The sequence below is a fragment of the Protopterus annectens genome, chromosome 6.part0 (assembly GCF_019279795.1).
Source record: "Protopterus annectens isolate FY-2018-M chromosome 6.part0, PAN1.0, whole genome shotgun sequence".
NCBI lineage: Eukaryota > Metazoa > Chordata > Ceratodontiformes > Protopteridae > Protopterus > Protopterus annectens.
In genome coordinates, this window is record NC_056737.1 from 1,294,383,003 (window position 1) to 1,294,407,276 (window position 24,274).

Consider the following 24,274-nt stretch of genomic DNA (forward strand, 5'->3'; position numbering starts at 1 on the left):
CCCTGCTGTCTCAACAGGAGAACCAGATTCTGCACCCTCAGCTTACAACACTGAACCTTGCAGCCTGGCTAATTACTTAATCTCTCCTTTACCATCCCTCAGCAAACCTGTGATGGATATCATTTTAGAGGCATGGAGGCCTAGTACTAGAAAATCTTATGCTGAAAAATGGAAAAGATTCTGTGCCTGGAACCAATCTCAAGGGATGAGCACAGCAGCGCCCAATTCATCTCAGATTTTACAATACTTAACTGAGATGTTTCACAAGGGCCTGTATTTTTCCTCTATTAAAGTACACGCCTCAGCCATTTCAGCTCACACAGAACCTCCCCTCTTCTCTCATCCACTGCTCAAGCAATTCCTCAGAGGTGCCAAAAATTTGAGACCACCCAGGAGATCTCCAACCCCAGCCTGGGACCTTAACATTCTCTTGGGCAAACTCACTCTACCTCCTTTCGAGCCAGCTGCTACTGCAGACTTAAAATTTCTTTCTTGGAAAACAGCTTTCCTTTTAGCAGTCACTTCAGCTAGAAGGGCATCTGAATTACAGGCCCTTATGGCAGTGGAGCCTTTCATCATCTTTCATGCGGACAGGGTGTCCCTCAGAACCAATCCATCCTTCATGCCCAAGGTGGTATCTAGTGTGGCTCTTAATCGGTCCATTCATTTGCCAACCTTCTTTCCCAATCCATGGAATAAAGGGGAACGGATACTGCATTCCTTAGATGTGCACAGATAACTTAGATTCTACTTGGGCAGGACTAAACCACAAAGGAAATCTGAACAACTGCTGGTGGCATTTGCTGCAGGCACATAGGGGAAGGCTATTTCAAAGCAAACCATTTCTAAATGGATAAGCTATTGCATTAATTTCTGCTATAAGCACCATGGAAAACATATCCCCCAGGGGATAAGACCTCACTCCACCAGGGCTGCATCTACCTCTTCAGCCTTTCTCAGAGGCGTCCTTACCAGGGACATCCTAGAAGCTGCAACCTGGAGCTCTGTACATACTTTCACCAAGCATTATAATTTGCTAATTTTTTCTCTAAGTCCAGAGCTGGCTTTGCCACTGCAGTCTTGCAGGGCCTTATAGCTGGCCCTAATGCTATCTAAATTTCTCCTCCCAACCATAGCTTTGGGAATCAATCCAAATGTAATGACTGCAACAGTGAAACATGAAGAACATAGTACAGTTGTGTACACTTACCATAAATGTAGATGTTCGAGTGTATTCACTGTTGCATTCCGGGTTACCCACCCGCCATCCCCCTTTTCTATAACTTCACTTTACTTCACTGTATTCTAAAGCCTTTGTGGTGTATTTGCTTTTAGATGAAGGTAAAGTTTATGTTGCTAATAGTGCATTTTTATATATTACTGTTTATATATATATATATATATATATATATATATATATATATATTTGCTCCCCATTTAGGGGGGCACCTGACATCTGGGGCAAGAAAAACTGAATAAATTGGCATTGTCTGCATGTTTTATACCCCTGACGACCTGACGTCATGGAAGAGGAGACAGCAACCGACGCAGGACCCACGACTTTGTTATTCAGGCCGATTGAGGGCAACCTGCCAGCAGATTACCCAAATGTAATGACTGCAACAGTAAATACACTCTAGCATCTACATTTATGGTAAGTGTACACAACTGTACTTTATACATAAAAGGTAGGAATAATAACTTTTTAATACAGTGATGCTTTTTGTAATGTCTTTACATGTCAGTGGTTTCATAGATAAATATAAAAAAGAAACAATAGTGAACTATATTTAAAAAAATGCAGAATGTAAATAACTGTGTTACAGGAGATATGCTTGAAATAACTGAACATGGAAATTTGATTAAGGTTTCAAGGTTTCCAAGATGGTTGTTCAGAGGAATATCTAGGACAAAGAAAAAGAGGAGTACTTATATTAATTGCAAGAGGAGCTCCAGTAGTGATAGAAGAGGGAAAAAAAGATAATAATGGCAGATTTGTATTGTGAAAGGGCTACTGGCAAGGGAGGAGGATTACTCTGTCATGCATTTATATTCTACCTAAAACTGCTATACTGGAGCTTACGAAAATTGTGGCAGAAATAATCATTTTTCTGCAAGGAATATTACTTATAGGTGGGGACTAAAATTTGATTTGCAATAGTGAAGATGTGTCGGGGGGCAGAAGGGAAAGTATAACAGAGGAGGTTAGATTTTTTGAAGAAATTTATGAAAAGTTTTAGCATGAAAGATGTGAATTCAGTAATAGGAGTTTGGACTGAATTTACATATTATTCCCCAATATATAAAAACTGGGCAAAGCTAGACAGAATTTACATTTTGCAGGAACATGTGCATTTAATTGAAGGTCTTGTTATGCACCCAGTAACTATTTCAGATCGTGCGCCAGTAATAAAAATAAAAATACAGGGTAATGAAATAAAAATGAGACACTGGCGCTTTCCCACCTATCTGTTGAAAAGAGAGGAATTTAAGGAATGGGTAGTAGAGATTATTCAGGAAATATTTGAAAGGATAGAACTAGAGCTAGGGAGTGGGATACAATTAAGGTGGAGTTTAAAAAAATGGGATGGAAATAAAAGAAAGGGAATTATGGTTAAGACAAGAATTATTTAGAGGGACTGAAAATGTTAAAAGTATTGCAGAACAGGGGGAATCTTACAGAACAAGAACAGGATCAACTGCAGAATGCTAAGCAAAAAATAAGGGATCACCTTGATAATACATGAGTTTAAAAAGATTGCAATTAAGCAACTGTTTTTTGATAGTAACACTAAAGCACAAAAACTTGTAGCACAACGACTAAGTCAACAGAAAGCAGAAAAGGCTGTCGCCAAGCTTAGGGAGCCTGTTACAAGGATGGTAACAATAGATCTTGTAGAGGTATTAGAAATATTTTAAACCAGAGAAATATGGAAATCAAGAAAAGACACAAATGGAAATGTATGGAAGAATTAAATATGCCAAGGTTAGAGGTAAATGAGGCTCAATTACTAACGGTCAGGATAGGAGGAGATTTGATAAAAAATATGATGTATAACCAATCTACAGGAAAGTATGCAGGAATAGATGATATTCCTGTGGAAGTTTGGACGCTAGGAGGGAAAAAAACTGAAAGATCTGGAAGGTTTTGTTTAACAGTATTTTAAGAGGAGGAGAAGTACCGACATCCTGGAAGAAAGCAGTGGCAGTTGTAATACCTAAAGAGGGTTAAGATCCATAAGAGCCAACTTCATACAGACCCATTTCAATACTAAACCATGATTATAAAGTGTTCATGTCTATAATAGGGAGCAGAATGGCAAAGGTCATGCTAACATTGATAGATATGGGTCATTGTGGCTTTGTGGAGAAGAGGCAACCGTTTGAAAACATTAGCAGAACATTGATGATCCAGAGGGGAGCAGAATGTAAGAAAATATCATTGTTGTTTGTGGGTCTTGATGCAGAGAAAGCATTTGGCAGAGTAAGCTGGGATTTTTATGAGCAGGGCAATGGAAGCATTTGCATTTCCTGAAAAAATTATAAGGTTTATTAGGAGGATAGATCAAAACACTCCAGAGAATATAGAAACACACTTATAACAAAAAAAGTATTCACTGGAAGGCAGCAGAAACACCACGAGTAAAATTAGTATTTATTCATAGAGATTTAGCGCTTTCGTCCAAAGACTTCGTCAGAATAAAAGGTGCAGTAAAAAACACATTTAAATACACTGGTAAAAAATTAGCACCTGAATACTTGACCAATCAACTAACAATTCAAATTCAGTCTATAGAACACAGTTAATTAATGACAATTTTGTATGTAAACCAGCCAGTATTAGCAAATATGCTAGCATGCACCTTTTATTCTGATGACGTCTTTGGACGAAAGCGCTAAATCTCTGTGGATAAATACAAATTATTTTACTCTTGGTGTTTCTGCTGCTTTCCCCGTCTTTGGACGAAAGTGCTAAATCTCTGTGGATAAATACAAATTATTTTACTCTTGGTGTTTCTGCTGCTTTCCAGTGAATTTTCTTTTGTTATATGATTTGGAGGCTGTATAAAAGATCAGAGATGCAAATTAAAGTGGGTGGGGTCCTCTCTGATAATTTCTGCTTGAGCAGAGGAACCAGGCAGGGGTGTCCTCATTCCCCTTTGTTATTTGCATTATATTTAGAACCATTGGTAAAGAAAATAAGGGACTCATAAATTCAGGGATATAATTGGTATGGTTGTCTAGAAAAGCTTGCGCTGTTTGCAGATTATATTATTTTATACCCGACAAAACCAGAAAGTGACACTACAGTGTTGTGGAACATTAAGACATTTTCATATCTTTTCTGGATACAAAATGAATGAAGCTAAAACAAAAGGCAAAAGGTGTAAATTTTGTACCAACATATAAATTGTTTCAGCATTGTCCATATTTATGGGGACATGATAACATTAAGTATTTAGGAGTATGGATTAAAAATAATTCAGGTGTGGCAGCAAAGGATATGTGGGAAGAGACTAAACAAAAAGTAATACAAAAACTGAGAAGATGTAAGCTTTGTTATATGGATATAGATTGTAAGATATAAACAGTTAAAATATTTTTAGTCCCATTAGTCTTATACACAGGTCAGGCATATTTCTATCAACCAGAGGAGAAGTTGTGAATAGCAATTAATAAAGAACTGAAAGACTTTATCTGGGAGGGGAAGACAGCAAGAGTCAAGTTGGGATAAGATGATTCTTCCAGCAGAACAGGGCAGATTGGGATTACCAAATTTGAAAGGGTATTTCAATGCTACACAGTTAAGGTTCCTATACGTAAAACAAGCAGAAAACTGTAATTCAAAGTGGAAAGGAATAATGATGATGGCAAAACATGGGGCAAGCTCAAGAAACAAGGAGAGACTGGGATTTTGGATGCAGGCCTTTAAGGAACATAATAATCATACAGAATATTATAAGTATAAAGTAGCAGAAATTATCCTAAGAAGTGAGCCATCATGGGAATGTAGAAAGAAGATTCTGCTGATAAGGATGACTGTAATTAGGGATATAGACAATAGGCAAGAGGGGGCTGGAATTTCTTGGAGAAAACTGGCAAATGAACCAAGGTATTGGGAGCAAATAACTAGAGAGGGAAAGATGATAGAATGGGAAGGTGCCAAGAATTCATTTGGACTGCAGGTTAGAGATTGCCTTCCCTATCAAGGATTGATATCAGAGTATAGGCAAACAGAAAGACATGGGGGGGGGGGTTGTAAATGAACGACCAGCACTGGTGGAGTTTTTAGTAGAATAGAAGCTGCAATTAAAAAAGGAATAATTAGTAGAGCATATAAAATATTGCGTGATAACTAAAAGAATCATTCAGTGGAGGTTATAAATGATTGGGAAGAGACTGAATAAGCAATTTACAAACGGTGAGAGGATATATGTATGTCTCCCAAATATGCAACAAAGTTTAGAAGATGTAGGATTCTTGCTTGGAAATGTTTACATAGATATTTTTATATCCCAGGTATACTCCAGAGAAGTTCTCCTCGGGTGGACAGCAACTGTTGGAGGTGTGACAGGGAAGAAAGAGGTAGTTATTTGGTGGACTTTGAGGATTCCCAGAGGGATGCACTGTCAGAGATGCTGGGTGGGCAGATTGCTGTGATACAGAATTGGAATTGCCTAGACATGGTAAGGCCTTGCTGAGTTTAGTTATGGTGACTGCAAAACAAGCAGTTACTAGAAAATGGAAATCAAAATCTAAACCAACTATACTAGAAGTAGTGACTGCAGTAACAGAGATAAACAACTGGAATTGAGATCTTTAGGAAAGGGTAGGAGCAAACTTACATAGGAAAAATGGGAATTGTATGAACAATACATACAGGGGTGGAATGAGGTTTAAAAGAAGGCAGGACTGAAATGAGCTATGTACTTTTTGACTGAAAATGATTGGGTAGAGTATAAGTGATGTATAATGTTTGCAACTGGGAATGTATCAGTATGGTTTGTGATGTAAAATGCTTGCAACTAGGATTGTGTCGGTGTGGTTGGTTTTCATTTATGTAAATGTATGATTGCATATGTCATAAGTGATGGTTTATTAAAGATGTTTCTTTAAAAAAAAGCTGGAATTGAATAATTTATGTAATATTGCTTAGGTTATATGATATATAACAATATATGTGAAGTATAATGTTTGCAAAACTGAATTTGTTAATACAGTTTGATTACTTTTTTGCCTATGTCACGTGATAACTCAATAAAGGTTTTTAAAAAAAATAGAAAGTACAAAGACAATGGAAAGCAGACAATGATATAACACCTTTTATTGGACTAAAACTATGCCGGAATATTGATACTTTAGCAATTACTTGAGATTTCTGGCTAGCTGGAGCCCTTCACTGGATATTATTAAGTTACTGATTTTAGGTGTAGTGCTTAAGTATCCACTTTTGAGTAGAAGTTTGCATAGCTTGCTTTAGGCACCAGCGAACCTTGAGGTCAGTGGAGGACCCCAGCCACAGCAAGTTATTTTATCTTGATATTTTGTAACATGTCTGTAAAACCAGCAAAAGCCAGTACAAAATGTTTTTATACTTGATAGAGTAGGTGGGTAATAACTGTTATGTACATCTTCCTGTAAAATTCAAAGATATCTCTAGTTATAGTAGCAGTATTTTATCAAGTAACAGGTTTTGCAATTCTTTTAAATATTTTACCACTGACATATTGCCCCTGGCTTAGTTAAACTCAGCTGGTGGACATTCTCTCCACTAAAACTAACAATATAGCCAGCTTTAGGTACCTGCAATACCTGCAGTTGTAGCAGTATTTTATCAAGTAACAGGTTTTGCAATTCTTTTAAATATTTTACCACTGACATATTGCCCCTGGCTTAGTTAAACCCAGCTGGTGGACATTCTCTCCACTAAAACTAACAATATAGCCAGCTTTAGGTACCTGCAATACCTGCAGTTGTAGAGGCCCCCTTAATCATCCTTGACTGTGTGAGGACCCCACAAAAGCTGCTGCTGGTTGGGAAAAATGAGAGAAAATGTATTACTTTTCGTATTATACTCTTTAACCTGAAAAGGACTATGATATGACCCTCTTAGGATAAAGCTGATAATGCCTTCTGCTGTCAACCACATCCAATTTTAAACCAACCCTACTTAGATGTGTATGCAAAGAAATCTGCTGTGGGTTATGGGGGTGCTGGGGATTGTATGGTTATTACTTCTTTAATTTTCAGCACAGTCAAACCTTAGAGGTGTGCACAGGAGGTCAGTATAATTGTGTTTGGCCTGAGGCTAGTGTGGTCATTGTACACCTCTAAGGTCTGTAACAAAAGTGAAAGAAACAAAGAAGATTTCTGTAGCTTGTATAGGGACAGCGTGCTGTCTAGGAGCAACAAAGTAGAATACATTACTGTAATCATTATTTTTTTTCACTTTCCTCACAATCACATATCAGACACGTATACAGACTGCCTTTGAGGGGTTAGGGTGAGGAGTGAAGAGGCATGATATGTGTGTCATTAGACACGTGAAATACATGACTGTGGCAATATGACTTTTGCTTTCTTCCCAGTCTAACACCATAGGCAGTGGCTGTCTTTTTTGGGGGGGGGGTTATGGGGGCAGGCAGTATTCCCAGATAGGACCTGTGTTTCTTCACAACTGACTTGTTAGTTATTGTGAGCTACTGTTTTGAACATTAAGCTTTGGACATAACTTATGCCTTCCTTGAAAGAACACTTGAGAACACTTTTGCCTTTGGAGTAAATGAGTGCACCTAGTTTGCAGTCATCTGCAAACTTTATCAGCCGTAACCCCTTAGATTTGATCTGAACGTCTGAGGAGTATGTACCAAACAGTAGGGGGCCCTGTATTTTTTTTTTTTTACTCAGGAATTTTGTTTAGGCCACCATTGGATTAAAAGGTTGAAAAAATGCTCTAAAATGCATCCTAGAGCATCTATAATCTTATGGCTTCTTAAGGCCTGGCTTATTTGAATTATTTCATAATTGTGTATTACTGTGCTTTCTTGTTCAGTGAAGGTTTGTCAAGAGGATGCAAGGAAAAGTAAAGATGATCAGCAGCAGTGAATTTCTTTCCTTAATCATAATTTCTGTTTAAGCCATCATTGTATGATGTAAAAAAAAAAAAAAAAAAACTTAATACACTGCGACTTCTTGAAAAAGCTGAAATGTAAGGAAAAGTGTGATAAAAGGAAGAAAAAGAACATGCATAGTATGGGGATCCCAGACTGGAGAGTGTGTGTATGGAGTGGCTGAAACAGTAGGCCTAGGGGGCCATTTCACGAAGTCCAGAACTGTTGTAATGCACCACTGTTACAAGTAAATACCAATATAAGTGTCTGTTTGAGAGGGGCTAACATATATGGTGCACAGGCACAGGCCTGTTGTAATATAAGAGCATTATAGCTACAGGTCAGGTTTTGCGTACTACTCCTAAAAGGTTGCTGCATGAACTAAAAAATTGCTTACAAGGGGTGGCAGTGATAGGGTGATACTTAGACTGGAACGTGACATTTGCTGGGGGCCCCCAAAATGCTAATACCAGCCTTGAGTGCTTGCAGGCAAAGCAATACAATAGTCAGGCTAGGCTGACTCAGAGAAAAAAAGACAGTAGCTATAACTCAAAAAATATCACTTTTTAAAAAGTTGGAGTTATTTCTGTATCCTTTAGAGTTGCAAGACGTTTTCATGGACAGTAATACATATGTAGGTGAAACACATGCAAGAGTCACTGGAATGCTGACATTTTTATTGAGGATTGTCAAACTTGACAGCGTTTCTTACTATTTACATTTAAAGTGAATGGGTCTATAATCTGGCAACAGAGTTTGTAACCTCATCACCTGTGACTTAAGTAATGTCATGTTAATTGTGTATAGTGCATTATGGGCAAGAAATAGCTTTCCAAGAAAACATGATCACTTCAGCATGTCTGCCCCATGAGAGTATTCAGGCTTGGGAAAAAAATATAATTAATAAATAGTTACTGTGGTGCTGGTAGGTTTAGACAGTGTAGAACTTTGTGGTAAGATAACTAATATATATATATATATATATATATATACAGTTTTCTTTTGATCCACAAGAACTTTCATGTCACATTTTTAACTCAAGTTGAACCCATCCCTATCCAAGCTGTAGCTGACAACGATTCTTCTTCTTGTCCTAGTGATCAAAGCTCTTTGAGTTTTGGACAGTGTGATTCTTATTGGGAAGGTCATATAGATATTCCATCCCAAAAAAACAACAAAGGTAAGAAGTTGTTCTGTGTCTGGGTGTCAGGCTAATTTGTTTGTATAGGTGCCCTCCCCCAACATTCAGTCTGAATTTTGTCTTGTTTGTTTGACCCAGACCTCGGCTCTTCCATAGTCACGCTTCCTCTGGCAGCCATCTCTTACTTTCACAAGCTAGAAAGCTAGTCCTTATCCTCCTTTATGATAGATCTTCTTGGGCTTTATATTAGAGATCCTGATTCTTCTTGGATGCTAGATTTTGCATTGGAGAAGCTTACTGTAACTCATTTTAAGTTAGTCCATTTGCCACTTCCAGCATTTTTATCAGGGAAATTTCTGCTCTTGTTAACTGTCATCTCTGCTAGAAGGATTTCAGAGCAGTATATTGTAGTAGCAAATCCTCTCTTTTCCTCATGTAAAAAGTGTTGAGCATAGAATTAACTGAATGATAAAGGGATGGGAGAGGTAGAGGTTTCTGGCAAGACTTTGAACATCTGTGCCTTTATGCACTACTCTGTCCAAATATTACCACTACCTCATCTGTCTTGTACAGTGTCAGAAGCGAGTAGGCGTTGAAGGAGGACAAAGGGAGGAGAGGGCTTGAGTGGCACTTATAAGAGGAATGGTTCACAACAGATTAAACAAGTACTGATTCACATTTGCAGAAGGTGTGATAGGGCCCCAGAATGCATATCATGAAGCCCTGGCTTATTATTTTCAACAGGGAAGTTCAAAGATGCCTGGGACTTGGAAATGAAAGGATTAGGCCCTCAGGAGGGGAAGCTGCTTAGTGCTTTCTGCAGTGTTTGACTGGATATACCTTTGGTATCTGGTATGTGTGTGTTGCCTTCAAAGGAAGTCTTTTTCATGTCGAAGAGTAATCAGGTTGCAGTGTGTGTGTGTGTGTATAACGTTTGAGGGTAAGACATGTACTGGTTAATGTAAGGTTATGGGAATCACCAGGATTATATAGGTGGATGGCTATAGCGGTAGCCTTAACAATTAATTTAGTGATGCATATAGTATTTTGAGGTCAAGAAGATCTGAAGTTATATTCTTGTTCAAAATTATTTACTTATTTAGTTTTTAGAAATGTAAATAATTGTCTTTGTAGTTGTAGTCTCTAGGCATGGATGCATAGTATTTGGCCCTTTTTTAAATACATATTTATCACTGTGTGTTAAGAGATGTGTTGTAACTTAATTATGTATCTCTAGAGTTTTGTCGCAGTTATGCAGCAAGAACAAGTCATGTGACTTAACTAAACCCCAACCCAGTACAGCTTTGATAAAAAGAAAATACACCAGTGTTTTTCTTTTGCAGTGAAATGATTTTTATGAAACACGTCTCTTGATGTGCATGACATTTAAGGTGAATAAAAAACGTTATCTTTTACAGTGTTACAGAACTATAAATAACTTTCTGATCATCAGTAATTAACTGTGCAGACATATTGTGACTTCACAAGAACTTGCAATTTAGTTTGCAATTTGCATCTGCTGTTGCAGCTGTGAATTATATTACAAGTGAAGCTCAAATGGTAGAAAAATATGATGGAGCAACTTTTCACTTATTTGTAGGTTTTGATAAAATGTGAAAGGAACTGAATGTAAATTGGTTCAGAACTGTGTTGGTGTACACCACAGAAAATGTTATGTTCTGCAGAAGTCTGTGATTTAACAGAGCCATTACAGATAAAGAATGACAGCCTTGCTTAATATGCCCCAAACCGCTGGTTGTCTGTAGTTTCATTATCAAATGTTCTGTAATTAGCTTCTGTTCTAGCAGAAAAAGGTGTTTTTTTTACAAATTAACTTTCTCACAGAGCAATAGGACTTTCCCACCTGCTGTCACTGTTAGTAACTGAAATTAGGATACTAAGTTTAACAGACTTCAAAGAAAAAACAAGGACTTTCAGATGGAAAGTAGATTTAATTATTGAAGTTCTCTAATATTGTAGTATATTTCTGTTTCATAATTGGTTAAACATGTCTTTGACTTCTTTACTGGCTCGAGGAGGGACATTCTTAAACTATTGGGAAATTATGCTTTATTGGAGAAGCAATGTTGAGCATACACATGCTTTACTTGGTATGGAAGTTAGGCTGTAGGGTTCAAATATTTCTTTAAGTGGTGGGTGCTTTTATTACGTTTCGGTGATAAGACTGAGATGAGATCCAAGCTCTTAAATTCTGTATAATCTTCCTTGGAGATGTTTTACCACTAGTCCATTAGAGCTTAAGAATATTTAATGTATACAATTGAATAGCATTTGTTTAATTTTGGGCAGACACCAAAATGGAGTTTGGATATTGCTTCATTTGCTTATTGCTTTTTCCGTTGTTTTATTGCTGCAGATGTGAGTTATATATTTGTTGACTGTGAGAATCTGAGTAGTGCCCTTTTAAGCAGAAGCATGGGGAGAAAAGATCTACACACAACAATAGTACAAAATATACACAGAGAGATACCCTTACAGTAGTCAGTGTAGAAATACCTGTGATTTGCAGATAAAGTGATGATGAAGAGGAGCATTATCTTTATAACTCTCAACCTCTTAGCACAAGAAACCTGGACAAAGCCTGACATAATGGAGGGATAAAGGCCCAAAAATAGGGACACATTTTAATTATTGCTCTTATAAACTTAGAAAGTTGTTAGAATAACAAGATTTGTGTTACCATGCATTTTCTGAAGGATATGAAGCCTGAAACTCAAATGGATGTCATTATTTAATGACCTTAATCCTTATGTCATCCCAGTGATTTGTCAAAAAACCCACAATTTTTATGAGGAACAGACCAAAAATATGAGGCAAAAGTGTGGACATTCTGCAAAAATATGTACAGCTGAAAGGTATGATATCATTTACAGTAAATTTTAGTAGTGAAAATGCAAGTGAGAACATGGAAATACGAAATATTTGATGTGTGACAGTCTGATTTTTATTAAAGTTGCTATTTGGAAAGTCTAACATATTCAGTGATATTTTTCTTATGTATGAAAATGCAATCTTTACAACTTTGGAATGGGAGCACAAGAGAAACAGGAAAGTATGCAACACTGGTAGGACTAGCTACTGTTACGTAAGTTTACTATGATATTTGCATTCTCATACAGGAGCTCATCAGACTGTGGAGATGTTGGGAGTTTAACAACAAAGACTTGGGTGGACATGCTAGATAAGCTGGAATCAAAAAGGTTTATGTGACTACTGTTGTCAGTCTGTAGTCCCATATCATAATCAGATATTTTACTGCCTACTTGAATATTATTTTAAAAGTTATTTGTGTAATAGTGATTGTCAATGCCCCACTCCCCCATAGTTTTGGGACCAGTAAGGGGAATGATAAGTAACCATGGTTGTTTGATTGTAAGGATGGAATTAGGTGAGATGTTGAAGACTGTAGGTTGTGAGATGACTGACTAACAACACATTTGTGAGAGTTCTATAGCGAGTGCACTAATTAGAGTGGTAATGAGCTATGACCATGGATGATCCGAAACTGATTTTTTTTTTTTTTTGGGTAATGTGGTAAACTGTTTGGCAGCAAATCTGGCTTTGGGTACATAAAGAGGAAAATAAGCTTACTGGAACTATTCAGTGATGTGCAGGTGAAAAAATATATTACCACAGAACAAATTCCTCTGTGACACTAATTGTAATGGGTCTGTGAGGAGTTGCAATTATGTCAGTACATAAATACCCAGGATTTGCAGATGAAGAAAATTGTTATGACAAATTACCTCAGTTATCAACAGGTGTTATAGTTTCATAGATTACTACTAGGCTAGCTGCCCTTGTGGGCCATTTTAAGCCTAGCCAATTACCCCATGTAAGACTCAAAGCCTGCACCTTGTGTCTTTAAGGTAAATACCTTAATCATTTTGCCAACCTCCTGCGTAAAGGTTATATCACCTCACACAGGACATAAACCCACAATCCCTGGTTTAGGAGGCCAATTCCTTATTCATTAGGCCACTGATTATGCCTGTGACTGACCAGAAGCTGTAACTACATATTCTGCTTTTCATTCTTTACTCCCACTGCAATTAGTGACACTGTGGATACTCAGTCTGCTAGTGTTAGATATTTCTCTTTTAGCCTGTGATGAATGTCCAGTTGATTTAGTGTTCCTAAAGATCAAGACACATAATGGATTAAGTGTACCAGTGCATCTGCCTTCTGGGCCAGTCCTAATAAATTTAGGCAATGTTTTAAATAAAAAGCTCCATAAACTTTTAAATCATAAGCCAAAAAAATTTACTGAATCCCTGATGATGTCAGGGCACAGTTATCCTGTGGAAGTGTCTATAGCTTTCCATGACTAACCTCTTACTTTGCAGAGATGTATCCATTAAAGCTTGTGGATTCATCTCCACACTATTGCTGCCCCAATGTCAGTGGCCATAAAAATTAATTGATATCAGGGTATTGAAAATATATTTTTCAAGTGTTACAATGATAAGTCAAGATCTCTATGTTATGAATGGGTGAGGGAGTGCATCATAGTTGTGTAGGTACAAATTGCCGTGGCACAAAAGGGAGGTGAAAAATTTGTTTCAAAACACTTGAGAGGAAGTCATCCTGTTTGGGCGGCCGCGGTGGTGCAGCGGTTAGCATTGTCACCTCACAGCAAGAGGTTCTCTGGTTTGATTCTAGGCTGGGGTGCCTTCTGTGTGGAGTCTGCATGTCCTTTCTGTGGTCGCGTGGGTTTCCTCCAGGTACTGCGGTTTCCTCCTGCATTGCAAAGACCTGCAGTAGATGGACTGGACACTTTCGCAGCCCCTGACGCCTGCTACCTCAGAGCTGCAGGCCGCTTCCGACTCCCACGTGGAGCAGACTAGGCCTCTGGAAACTCAAGGTATTGGACACTTGGAAAATATTCCCTCAGATGGGTCTGGAGCCGCTGAGCAGGCATTGGCTTCTGAGGGTGTTTTCAGGCCTACACAGTTATATATAAAACCGACTACAGCTCCAAAGGCAAAGACCAAAGCACCACTAAAGACAAAGAAACAAGTACAGCAAGTCCATGGACAGGCCTCCATGCCTAAAAAACAGATGCTCAAAATGGCCAAAGACCTAATTACTTTGATCAGGGGTCCCCCCCCCCCTCACTCCCTCACTATGAGGATTCCGATGCTGAAGAATCTATCCTTCAGCCTCCCTTCCTGAGGATTTTTCTTTTGGGGAAACCCTGCATACCATGAGGGAGCACTTCCACTGGGAGAGCCAAGACTACTCAGAATCTAAGAAAAGGCTTAGAGATTTTCTTTTACTTCCTCAGCACAGGCCTCTTGCTATCCCTCCTGTTTTAGACATTGTAGATGATGTATTTTACTTTTACAAAATGCTATTGGCTGGATATGATTTCCATGTCTAGGCCAGGATATGAATTTGATATAGTCAGAAATGTCCTGACTTCATGCTTTCCAGGAGGATGAGCTGGGGACAGTATCACATCTATTGAAGTGACTAGATTGGATCTTGTATGACACATTCTTAAGGAAAAGTACATAACTTCTGTCTTCATGATTCATGTTCGTCCACTTCAACATACCTGTCCACTTTCCTCTATCCCCTGTCTGAAAGGGTCTGGAGGGATGTTCAAAGTAATCTTAAGAGGTGATAAGATGTGAAGGGATAATCATAAGCATTTTTTGTGTTGTAGTTTGTGTTCTCTGTTCCAGGGCACTTTCAGTCTGGAAAAGCAGAAGAGCTATAAAGAGGAAGAAGTTAGATTCTGGGGAAGTTTAAAGATGCTGAGCTGATTAGTGCTACGGCAACTAATGCTAGTGTTAAAGTATACAAATGTGAATCATGAAGATTTGTCATTATGGTAGGCACTTAACATTCATATCTGGAACAAATCCCAGATCCTGGAGTCATAAGACAACACTAATCATTTAGGCATCCTTTTAAAGGATGAGCAGTGAAAACTGATTCAGGAGATAGGGAGAGTGAACCTGGGCAAAAAAAAAAAAACGGGGAATTTGGGCGGTGGGAGGGGCTTCATTCTGAGCATCAGACTGTAAACAGCAAGTTGGAGAGGATGTAAACCTAGAAAGTGAGCACTGAATATGAATTCAGGAAATGGGAGGGTTGACCCTGGGTTACAGGCATTTGACAAACTTAGGATATGTGTTTTTCAGACCCAGGGCAGCAAACACTGAATTTGAATCGCAGAATGATAAGGCACACAAGGACTTTCACTGTATGTTTTTTTGCCTACTCTTGATGGAAACTCTACATTTTTGTTCATTTGGGATTAGTCTACTGGTATTTCACTGATCTAAGTTTGAAGTCATGTAGGTTATTTAAACTTTAGAAGTTGATCCTTTCTCAGCCTTGCTGCAAAATGTTCTTCCTATTCTGCAGATTCTCCGCCCATTAAAGATTCTGAGGAAAAAGTGCAGGATGAAACATGACAGTTCCCTTAAGAGTCTTTTTACAACAGATGATGATTCTCTATCATACTTCTGATGATCCGACATTCAAAGAGGTCTAAAAGGTGATGAGACACAAGGAGTATGGATCGCTCCATATCACCTCCTGCAAAGAATATTTCAGAAGGTCTTTTAGCCTGCCAGCAAACCGCTTGGGTGATCCCTCCATCAGTGGACATGCTTGGAGACCACCAGTGCTACATGAGAAACCTCCAATACATCTGTCAGTTTCCAGGGTAACCTGATAGGGTTCTCCAGCTGCTGGAACATTTAGTAAGACTCACAAGTTGAATATCGGCATTGTAGCAGCTTCCCTTAAAAAGGCTTTATACCAGACTGCTCCAGTGGTGCCAAGGAATAAAGCCCTGACTGACCCAGATGTGTTTAGTAGCTGATGGAGTGGCAGGGAAGGATGAGTGAGCAGAACTCTGTACTTCTCCTGTGTTTATCCCTAGTGGAGGCTGGAGGCGATGCCCTGGTAGGAATGCCTAGAAGAGGGGAAGAAGGGTGGAGACATAGCTGAGTTGCTGCAGAGGTGGGGAAGTATGCCTCAAGTCTCCATTGCACACCTGCCCCTCAGTCGTACCAATAGGTCTGCAAGGGAGAGGAGAGAAGTGGGTAGGTCATAGTAAAAAAAAAAAAAAAATCTGGATGGATGCAAAGATGTGCTGAGCCCCCGGATGCCTAAGGTTCCATGACCAGCCCCCAGCAATACCAGAACATTCTGGGTGGGGGCAAGGAGACAGTAGACCTGGCATGGTTGGGTCATGGGGTTCCAGGCCAGTATTAATGAAGGAAAGGAGGGACAAAAAAAAGTCTTCAAAGCTTCCAGAGCACTTTGTGTTACCCTCACCCTCTTCCTAGAAGATTAGGAATCTAAGGGTATGATCTAGGAATGATGATCACCTACAGAAGCAAATTTATTTGGCCTTCACTTTTTCAGTAATGGCCATAAATTATGTATGTCACATAACTAACTGCCAGCAAAACCAGATGGATGAAATGTACCATTCACTACTGCAGTTACTAGATGAGCCACACAAAGAACAATTGTTGTCCTAATTGGTAATTTTCTCTTCATTGTTGAATGAGACTATCCTGCAGTTCCACTGAAGACTCAGCCAGGGCTGTGGAACATAGCATTGAGATGAACCAGCTTGCCTAGCTCAAGCTTACAGATTTCACAGAGGACATTAATATGATCTTAATGAATTCTCCCTTTCAGGACCCCTGCCTTCTTAGTCCTGAGGTAAAGCCATAATTATAAACAAATGGAAAAAGCACCAAACCCTCTTGGCTGTTACAGACTTCCATACTAGTTCTTGTTTGGAGCCAAATACAGTGTCCAGACTTGCAGCATCTATAAAGGTTTTGCACCTAAGACCATTCATAGCCATCTGAGTACATTTGTTTTTTACCTCAAAAGAAGAATTTCAAGACATTGTCATGAAAAAGAGGGTTTTTGCTTGGAGATACAGCAGCCTGGATCAGCTTTGTGATCCTTCAAGGTGGGCTTCCCCTTAAAGAAATCTTAGAAATCCAGGCATATCTGTTTTCCTTCTGTCCCCCTCACTGATTCTTTTCTGCTTATCTCATCATCTTCTCCCACACCTCTTTGGACTAAGATAGAGTTCTGAATCTTGGTAGGGCCCTAACATGGAGTATGACCCCCCCCCCCCGTGTGCCAGTGACCCTAGGCTGTGATATGTATCTGCATGTGTTGGGTTGTTCTTTCAGCTATCCATGGGTGTAATTGGCATGAGACTGCAAACAAGGAGTCTCCTGTGTTTAAGGAACAGGAAAGCTTTGAAGATAGTGTAGGTACCAGCATGCATTTGCATGCCTAGGGGTAGGCATATGTTGCATAGGGAGAAGGAACCGGAGCTCTTGAAGACTGGACAGAATGCCAAGAAACCTAGCAAAGAAGTTACAGAAGTAATGAATACAGTAACAATGATCTCTTCAAACATCTACTGTTAAGCTAAGTTACCTGCACAACACTACTTTTCCTGCAAAAGTCAGTATAGCCATCGCCAAAGTTAATGTGCCTTTAATTGACTGCAAATTATTTGTGATTGTGGTTGCCCTCGCCTGTAAATCTGGTTTATGATTACCACTTCCAAAATGTGTATTGCTGCCACGCACGGGTTAGAGTAAAAAACTTGCGTGAGAGGGAGCATAAACTCCATTTTTAATATTATTCCTGTGTTGTTCACAGGCTTTATGTGTGGTTCACAGACTTTACATCTGAAATATTAAAAGTAAGTAGCAATCTAAGCCACTTCATGTTTGCACTGCATCATTGCTTATTAGTATTAGGCAGCTGTACATGCAGGATTCATCATAGACATTCACCTTTACTATGCCAAATCTAAGCCACTCCAGTCAAGGAATCCTGTTTTCTGCACAGTTCTTAATTTTGCGGTACGTTTACCTTTGCTGTTTGTGGCATACTGGCAGTTTATATTCCTATACTTGGTGTGGTCTGCTTCTAGATGTTTTACTCCTTATGTGACTGCAGTAGAATGCTGTGTGGTTATTTTGCAATTTGTGAAGAACTCTTGCCAGTCTCACTTGACTCCAACCAGTCTGTTTATTGCAGGTTGTACTGCCTCAATTGTATTGTATGCTACTTTGTCTTACTCGTGTGGTTTTGTGTGTGTGTGTGTGTGTGTGTGTGTGTGTGTTGATGTATGGTTGGGGTAAAAGATTTGTTTTGGCTCAGTATCAACTGCCTCATTAACAAAACAGTACTTTTAAAATTCTCCTTGAAGCATCCTGAGCCAACAGTTGTTGAACTTAAATGTGACAAAGCTCTTAAACTCATTGTGCAATGTCTTTGATTATCTGAGAACACCAAATCTGGCACACTGCATTCCTAAAGAATCCATGTTTTCAGTGTGCTTCTACAGATAAACAAAGACATTGGTAACCTCCAAACTCTGGATCCCACCCAGCTCGGTTCGACTTCTTTGAGGCAGTCACCAAAGCCATAGATGAGAGTAAGGTGGTTCACACAGCCTATCTTGACCTCGCCAAGGCTTTCAACACCATCCCCCATTCTGGAATTATAGCTAAACACACTAAACTAGATATAAATCCCTACGTCACAAGATGGGTTGCCAACTGACTCACTGACACAACCCACACTGTAAAAGTTGCACACTCCAAATCTGACCTCAAACAAGTGACAAGTGGAGTACCACAGGGTTCAGTCCTGGGACATCTCTTGTTTGGTATCTACTTCTCTGAACTACAGGCTAGCACAGAAGGCCTCTGGCTAACGAAGTTCGCAGATGACTGCAAACTAGGAGTCATAGTTGAGTCCCCAAATGATGTGGAAATCTTACAGAAGGGCCTCACTGAGACAGATGCCTGGTGTCAGAGCCATGGCCTCAAGCTCAATGCCAAAAAGTGCATTGTCATCCCCTTTGATAAAAAATCTGTACCCATGAACTACTACTTAGACAGCAGTCTACTTAACTGTGTGATGAGACATTGGGACCCAGGTGGACAGTAGTCTGTCCTTTGATAGTCACATCACCACAGTAGTCAGGAAGACCTTCTACGTGGCACACCTCATCATAAAAGGGTTCTCATCCAGGAAAAAAGAGGTAATTGTTCCCCTCTACTCGACACTCATTAGACCCATTATAGAGTACAACACCCCTTTTGGAATGTACCTCACAAGACATCTGGAACAGCTGGAAAGGCCACAGAAGTACCTCACAAAGAGGATTACTGGCCTTAAGCAGATGCCCTACACTGACCGTCTCAAAAAACTCCAGCTTTATTCCGTAGCATATCGCCTACTCCGAGGTGATCTCTGCCTAACATAAAAAGCTATGTCAAACCCAGAGCTGTTGGACATGCTACACTTAAAGAAATCCCAATCTCTCCGAGCTACACGCTCTAGGGACCTAAACCTTGGCACCACAATAAACAGTACATGCTGGTGGGATAGATTCCTGTCCCAGAGACTTCTCATACTCTGGAACAGGCTACCCATCTATGTCAAGCAAAGTTCTTCATTAGCATTCTTCAAGAAGAATCTTGATGAGTGGATGGGAAATAGGAAATACACCCCGGAGATCACTTCTGTGTCTCTGCTCGATAGTGGCACAGGAAAATAACTTTCTTGGGTGGTGTAAGCCAGGGAACCTTGTTGGCTAGGCTTACGTAGGCCCTCGGGCTGATAGCCTAGTACCTACCTATGAACCTGATTTCATCAGTCAAGGATTCTGGTTCTCTGGATTACTTTTTAAAATGGGTATTCATATCCTCCACTTTAGCTTTGAAACAAAAACATATCAGTTCATGGAGCTTTTCCTTATTGACGTTAACTTTAAAGTTATTGGTAGTCCCATTAAAAGCAAGTCATTTTTGATCTTATGAAATTGCTCAAGTGACCTAGAGAAAATGGAAAATGTCATTTTTAAGCAGATTGTTCTTTCTCCTTTTCTCTATACTCTGGAAATTTTTTTGCCATTAAATGTTTTTCTTGAGAAAATGCATACTTGTCAACAACATAAGAAAAGCAGACTACAAGCCTCTGCAAAAGTGATGCCGGTCCTAAAAAGGCAGGTCCGATGTGTTGCAGTCTCATACTCCTTACCTTCTCCCCACAGACTACTTTGTGTAAGAAACATTGGCCAACAGTGGGAGATACTTAAATAATTGTGCTTCCACTGAGAAGGACTTTGAATGTTCATGGACTTAAAGCTATTGTAGCCTAGTATTTGGCTCACCCTCTATACTGGTAAGCATCTAAGTGGCATTGATGAAATACTTGTACCACGTCTGCATACAGACACTTAATTTGTTATCTCCCAGAAAAGCAACTTTATCTTCTGTAGGGCTGTTTCTTCCCAAGCTTCCTACTGGCACACGCGATCACTGTTGCTACATTTTATAGTCCAGCATCTTTGCCATTGAGCTCTCTGGTAGTACATGGGTCTGATGGCTTTATTTATTTATTTATTTTTTTGAGTAATACTTTTCACTTTTAAGGAGGTTGAACTGAAACTTCATCTCCAGTTTCACCAGCTTAGTATACTCTGATCGCTATGTTAGCAACACTTCACTATTACCTTTGGAGTCATGTCTGTTTAGAGGTTTAGCTTGAAGAGGTTGTCCTTTTTATTTTTGGATTGTTCTTAAAGCTGATACTGGCTGAATCAAGAAGACGAACAAGTTATTTTATTAATTGGTTACCTTTTATCTTTTTTGTTTGAAAGGTTTCTAAGTGCATGTGTCTCGTAGAAACCAGATGCTGTTTTAGTAATGTTCATTGTGTATGCGGTCTGCTCAACAGAAACATTAACAAAGGTGTTTTCTTCAAATCTTGAACAGGTGCTATACTTGGGAGGTCAGAGACTGATACTCAGGAGTGCATATTCTACAATGCAAACTGGGAGAAAGATAAAACCAATCGCAGTGGCATTGAATCGTGTTATGATGAAAAAGATAAACGAGAACATTGTTTTTCTACTTGGAAGAATATATCTGGTTCGATTGAAATAGTTAAACAAGGCTGTTGGCTTGATGATGTCAATTGCTATGACAGGTGAGTTCTAATATTTGGTTTTACTTGTTAAAAAGCTTTTAGAACTTAAAGCTGCTGATATGATAAAACTTGTTTGTTTGGCCTGATTTCATAAAAAATATTATCTATTGTTTTGTCCTTTCACCATTAAATGCTTCTGCTAGAAATTACAAGCTGAGAATTTCATTAAATATTATCTTCTCCAAAAAGGCACTGGAAAGTTTATGTAATAAAAAGCACATTTAATAGTGTCCATAAACTCAGATTGATACCACTCTTAAAACACCGTAGTTTGTAGCCATGAACTTTAGCAGTATAATCCCATTACTTCATAAATGTTTGAAACCAGCCAGAGGTGTGTGCATTGTACTTAGTGTAGTTCATATTGACTGTGTGTAAGTTACAAGCAGTTGACTGTAAAATTCAAAATGGTCTGTGTATGAGTAATGTAATATAGAGAATTACTGTCAAAGACTTGATCATAATCAGATTGTGTTCGAGACATGGATGCTTTGTTGAGAAGCAAATCTTGACATTCATGTTGGGAACACACAGTAAAATGTAGTCTGTGACCTGATCATAATTCTTTGTAGTGCATGGAGGTTTATCTACTTTGCATACCATCATTTGTGGATGGAGTTGGGAGTGTTAGAGTGCAAAGTGTTTTAATAGCATTCAAAGCCTGTAAAGCACTTAGCACTGTCAGAAAGACACCTGGCAGAGATTGCGTCCCTTTGAAAGACAAAGAGTTGTAAAAGCTGTTAGATTTTTTGTTCTGCCACACTTTTGTTTACAAGTGTGCCAGAGTGAAGTTCTAACAGCTTTTAAAAGCTGTTTACCATCTGCCACTGTTTGTTTTTATTGGGTGTCAGTCTAGAGATGTGGCTGACAAGTTTATCTTTTTCCCTGTTTCAGAGAGTAATCACTGTGCTCCATGCACTACATGTACACTTACACACACCACACCCACACACATATGTATATATGTATATGTGTGTGTGTATGTGTATATATATATATATATATATATATATATATATATATATATATATATATATATATATACATATATATATATATATATATATATATATATATATATATATATATATATATATATATATATATATATATATATATATATATATATATATATATACATATATATACACACACTACACACATATATATATGTGTGTATATATATATGTATATATATATATATATATATATATAATGTGTGTGTGTGTTTGTATGTTTATATATATGTGTGTGTGTGTGTATGTATGTATATATATATATATATATATATATATATATATATATATATGTAATTAAACATAGGTTTGTATTAGTTCATCAAAACTCTATTTTCGCAAATACCTGTTCATCGACCCCTGTTCAGCGAACTTTTATCGAATGTTCAGATCAGTAAACTTTTTTCCCAGGGCACAGAGTTGGTTGGCCAGCATGTTGAAATTTGCCCTTTTCCCCACTATAGTGCAATCTCAGAGTTGGTATATATAAGTAGGGGGGTTTGTTATACTGCGGTGTGTGTTGCCTACAAATTAGTTTACTTGGAAAATGTTTGCTGATTTGTGCGGTCGATAAAATAGGTATTTGTGGAATTTTATATATATATATATATATATATATATATATATATATATATATATATATATATATATATAATAATTATGAAATACAGTTAAACTCTGATAGTTTCAAAGATTACAGAACATCTTCAGAGGCCTTTATTGTTCCTTTTTTTTTTTTCAAAATTACTGTTAAAACACTGAATGTGCTGTAATTAAACGTCAGTAGCTTAGATTGCAAAATAGTTGTTCACACATAAGAGAAGAATTGTGCATAAAGGTAAGCAGTGGTATCGTGTGGTTGGCTGTTTTATACAGGGTAGAAAAATGTTCGTATGATGATGTTCTGGCTTCTTTAGCTGTTAACTTTTTTATTTTATTTTCATAAGTTTTTTAGTTTTTATTGGCAAGACGAAGTCCTCTTTAAATTAGTAGGACATCTTCAGATGTTTATAACAAAATGGAACATTTTCTTATAGTATAATGAAAAGTGAGTTGTATATTGACATTTCGACTCAGTCTCTTAATTAAATATTAGTTATGTACACTATTTACATTGTGTGCCTTGAAATGATTGTATTATTATGCAGCACTTTTAGACTATATAATATAATCAACATTAAAAAGAATTCTGCTTTAGTTAGTAGTTAGTTCACATTTGTCCAATATGTTTGCCAATTTTGTCAAGTTTAAAGTTTGTTTTAGTCATACTGATCTTATTCTTGTGGTACCATTTCCTTTTCATTATAAAATAGTGGAAGTGATGTTGTTGGTCTTGCCTTTATTCTCACTGATGGGTCGGATCCAATCCATTGGATCCGTCTCAGCCTTTTCAAAAGCTCCAGGTTTTCAGCAAAGCTTGTGGGCATCCTTCTTTACCCAAAATGCAACCCCTTAGGTTCATAGGTTCATACTAGGCTATCTGCCCTAGGGCATTTATAAGCCTAGCCAGAATGTGTTTGGCTTTCGCCACCCATTTTAAATTTATTTTGCTATGCCCTTTTTCGAGGTTAGTATACTGTGCCTCTGTCTAACAGTGACACAGAAGTGATACCCGGGGTAAACCTACGATCTCCCATCCACTCATCAAGATTCCTCTTGAAGAGAGTCAGTGAGGGACTCTGCCTAACCTGGACTGGGATTTTATTCCAGAGTGAAGGGAGCCTCTGGGTTATGAATCTGTCCCTCCAGCATGTCCTATTTATTTCAGTGCTGAGGTTCAAGTCTCTCGAGCGCGTAGCTCGATGGGATTTGGATTTTCTGAGGTGCAGCATGTCCATTAATTCCGGTTGGACATGGCTTTATACATCAGGCACAGATCGCCTCTGAACAGGCGGTATGCCACTGAGTAGAGCTGGAGTTTCTTTAACTGGGTAGCATATGGCATCTGTTTGAGCCCTTTGATCCTGTTGGTG

At 38.4% G+C, this 24,274-nt stretch overlaps 1 protein-coding gene across 1 annotated transcript in view; it reads left to right on the forward strand.

Moving 5' to 3' along the window:
- Positions 1 to 24,274, forward strand: part of ACVR2A (activin A receptor type 2A) — a 1,507,426-nt gene that overhangs the window by 601,156 nt on the left and 881,996 nt on the right. Inside the window, exon 2 of the mRNA XM_044074861.1 lies at positions 21,072 to 21,285. Within this exon, the coding sequence (XP_043930796.1) occupies positions 21,072 to 21,285 (214 nt within the window). The remainder of the gene's footprint in view (positions 1 to 21,071; positions 21,286 to 24,274) is intronic.